This window comes from Pinus tabuliformis, chromosome 2_2 (assembly GCF_031772625.1).
Source record: "Pinus tabuliformis cultivar Carrire ecotype Pingquan chromosome 2_2, CPIR1, whole genome shotgun sequence".
In the NCBI taxonomy this organism is placed as follows: Eukaryota; Viridiplantae; Streptophyta; class Pinopsida; order Pinales; family Pinaceae; genus Pinus; species Pinus tabuliformis.
In genome coordinates this window covers 1033172480-1033176284 of record NC_142300.1, presented here as the reverse complement: position 1 = coordinate 1033176284, position 3805 = coordinate 1033172480, and the positions used below count along the sequence as shown (strand labels likewise).

At 32.0% G+C, this 3805-nt stretch overlaps 1 protein-coding gene across 1 annotated transcript; it reads left to right on the top strand.

Annotated features, from left to right (window-relative positions):
* The first annotated feature begins 240 nt into the window (after positions 1–240).
* LOC149196880 (36.4 kDa proline-rich protein-like) lies at positions 241–2036 on the top strand. The gene is made up of 2 exons (XM_089405675.1): positions 241–757; positions 1441–2036. Exon 1 carries the CDS (start codon positions 337–339, stop codon positions 754–756), a length of 420 nt encoding a protein of 139 aa, XP_089261801.1. The 5' UTR covers positions 241–336; the 3' UTR covers position 757; positions 1441–2036.
* The last annotated feature ends 1769 nt before the right edge of the window (positions 2037–3805 follow it).

Below are 3805 nucleotides of genomic sequence, written 5' to 3'. Positions count from 1 at the left end.
AGCAGACGTCCACCAGTGATTATTTCAGAGTAATCGACTCCGCAGTGGAAAACAATTGTTAGTGATTGTCATATGTCAAACAGTGCAGTACAACAAGCTGCTGGACCTCATGACAATATTTTAATAATTTTGAGAAACTGGCGAAGATTGTCGGAAAGAAAAAGTTTATTCCACTTACGGATCACATGCATCATAGAGATGTGTTCCCTCGAACTCTATAAATCGTTATTCATGGCTCCCATTTACTTCATAGTTGCAGGTTGCCCTATTGCATTTTCCTCCAATCCCTTGCACTGATACTGCGTATCAGAGAAATTAACTAGGGAATCATTCAGAATGAAAAAGGTAGCAGCCCTATGTTTTATTTTCATGATTCAGGTAGCAACAAACATGGCTCCTATAATGGCGGCGTGCAGCGGCTATACTTGTATTCTCCCGCCCGTCATACCGGGTGTCCCTGGAAGTGGAGGCTCAACACCCGGCGGCTCTGCAGGAAAGTGCCCGTTGAATGCTCTGAAGCTGGGAGCCTGCGTTGATGTGCTGCAAGGCCTGGTGCACGTAGGGCTTGGAGACCCTGTGGTAAACCAGTGTTGCCCACTCATACAAGGCGTTGCGGCGTTGGAGGCAGCGCTCTGTTTGTGCACAACAATTCGTGCTAAGGTTCTTAATCTTAACGTACTCCTTCCAATCGCTCTTTCGCTCGTTGCATCGTGTGGCCTGAGCGTTCCTCCAGATTTCAAATGCCCTGCTAATTAAGGTGATTATTTATGCTTAAATATTTGCGCTCTTTTAAATAAAAGTGTAGTTATGTTATGCATTGAGATTTTTAGTCTTGTTTAATGTTTTGAGTGGACATTCACTCAAAGTTTCTATTCTCTGGTCCCTATAATAGATAGGGTGTTCACTCATCTATTTTCTAGTGCCTGACTCTTTTAAATAAAAGTGTAGTTATGTTATGCATTGAGGCTAATTTTTAGGATGGGATTTTGTAGAGGATTTTTTGTTTTGTCTAATATTTTGGGTGGATACTTATTCAAAGTTTCTATTCTTTGATCCCTGATAATAGATAGAGTGTTCACTGATCACTGAATACATTATCTATTATCAAGAATCTCAACGTTTTTATTTTCTAGTTCAAAATTTTTATTCTCTGGTCTTTGATAATAGATAAAGTGTTCACTCATTACTGAATACTCTATCTATTATCAAGGATCTCAGAATTTTTATTCTCTAGTGCTTGGTAATAAATAGAGTGTTCACCCATTAATGAACACTCTATTTATTATCACAGACCAGAAAATAGAAAAATGCAGTGTCCACCCAAAATATTGAACAAGACTAAAAATCTTCTAAACAGTTTCATCCCAAATATTCTCACGTGTGGAAATCTACACCCTTTAGTGCTATGCATTTCTAAGGTTTAATGTTTTTGGATTGCAGATAAGTTTCTGACAGCAAGCGCCATTGCTGAAATCAATGCAACTTCTGCAAGCTTGCCAGGCGCAACGAAATAAGAGAGAGAGATATTAGATATTATGATACTTTGTGGTATTTTGGGTCATTCATTGTATTGTAGTTGGAATGGGTGTGACTAGATTGAATTTACGATTTGCAGATAATGGGGTGAAGATTGTTGTTGTGATGTATTACTATAAGGTTGTCATGCAGTATTGTTTTAGGGTTTTCTTGTATTATGATAAGCTTTGATTGTGATTTCATCATGTGTATGACGACTAGCAGTCACAAACAAGCACTTTGTGCAATTCATTGGGTAGAATCATTCACTGTCACTGTCACTGTCAAAATTCATGTGTTCTGCCCCTGGGTACTGTGAAAGAGACATTACCAGAACATCGCAGCGAGGTATCTGGTAAGTCAGATCGTCACAGTTACTCAAGATTGTTATTGGATAAATTAAGACTTTATCATAAAGTTCATTGCGGTAAAAGACTTTGTTATTTGGGTAAAAAGCTCATTTCCCATCATGTAGTGATTTTGGAAGTGAAATGAGAATATGCGTGCTTTGATTTTGATTTCTTGATGTGTATGACGGCTTGCAGTCACATGTTGTTATTGGATTAATTAGTACTTTCCGCATTCATTAGATCGAAATAATTGTGTTCCTGTCTAAATGTATTGAAGTCAAATCATCACACTTAAAGTTAGGTTGCTTATTGGGTAAAGGGAGACATCGTTTAAATCATTATGGAAAAGGAGAATTTATTTTCATTAACTATTTCTTAAAAAATTTCATAAAAGTGCTTTCAATTTTGGACCATTTTATATATTATTGTGTGATTTATAGTTTAGTTAACATAAAGATAAAAGTAAATGTAAATGGAAAATAACTGCCATGTTAAGCAGTTACAACAGTGATTAGAAAAAGAACAACTCTCTCACATATATGAATGAATATTCTTAGTTTCATATGGTTAATGAATATTCTTTGTTTCATGTGGTTAATGTGGACGAACCAGGTTTATGAACAGCTATTTAATACACCGTTTTTAGTGGCAGTTATGCACACTTTTAATGGGAGATATGTTTTTTTGGGGAAGTTATAGACAATTTTAAGGTGCAAGCAAGCAATGTTTGCATACCATTAATATATTTTTTAATCGGAGGTATTTTAATTATAATAATTTAATAAAATACATGATCCATGGTATTACTAAGTAATGTTTAGAAATTTGTCCATTAATTCAAGATACAAGGTAATAAAATAATATTTTAAAAGTGTATGTTGTGTATGTTTTGTCATTATAGATTTAAGGTTCTGTGATAAGATTATGTTTTTAGTTATTTAAAATATATTTTTAAATATATAAATAAATTTAATATTTTGAAAATGTAAATTTTAATTAAAAATATATTATTGTATATGTTTTTTCATTATAGATTTAGATTTCTGTAATAAAATTATATTTTTAATTATTTAAAATATATTTTTAGATATATAAATAAATTTAATATTTAAAAAATATAAATTTTACTACTTAAATTTAAAATTCACATATTTTCATAAAATTCCATGAGACCCACTATGTATTGGATCTTTTCCTCAGTGGCTTCATATTGGCAAAGCTGCAGTTGCATTGCTCGTGTCCAGTCTGCAGGCTCTTCTGATTTTTTTAATTTGAGAGGCTTTTTTAGTTTTATGTTAAGGTTTGTTAACTCACATTGTAATGATTGACTACTTATTTCTGAGGTCATATTTAGATTTTGATATTCTATAATTTAAACTATATAAAATATATTTTTGAAAATTATGCAATGATTGACTACTTATTTCTTAGGTCGTATCTTTTTTTTCGGTATTCCATAATTTAAACCATACGAAATATGAAATATATTTTGAAAATTATGCATTAGTATGGTTTTTATATTAATAAAAGTTTATCTTTTTTAAGTAAATGACTTTGATATTAATAAAAGCTTGTCCGTTTGTCTTTTAAGGTTAGATGCTATTTAGAAAAGAGATACAAAGCGAAACAAGTTTGCTTTTTGGTTTTTTTTTCACTTTAATTAAATCCGGAGATATATGTCAGAATCTGTGTAACGATGAAAAATTAAATTTACAAACATTCATTGACTTTAGAAAGGTTCGTGAGTACTTTTTTCGGCGCTCAAGCGCCATCCAGCTTTCCATCTTTTATCATTAATTTAAGTACTTATAAGATTTTTGATACCTTGTTTGCTGATGGATCATTTATCCAGGTACTTTAATATTTACTTTATTCATAAATAAATCATGATTAATAAAAATTTTGTCTCTATAATAATTTATTTTTATATTAATAAAAAT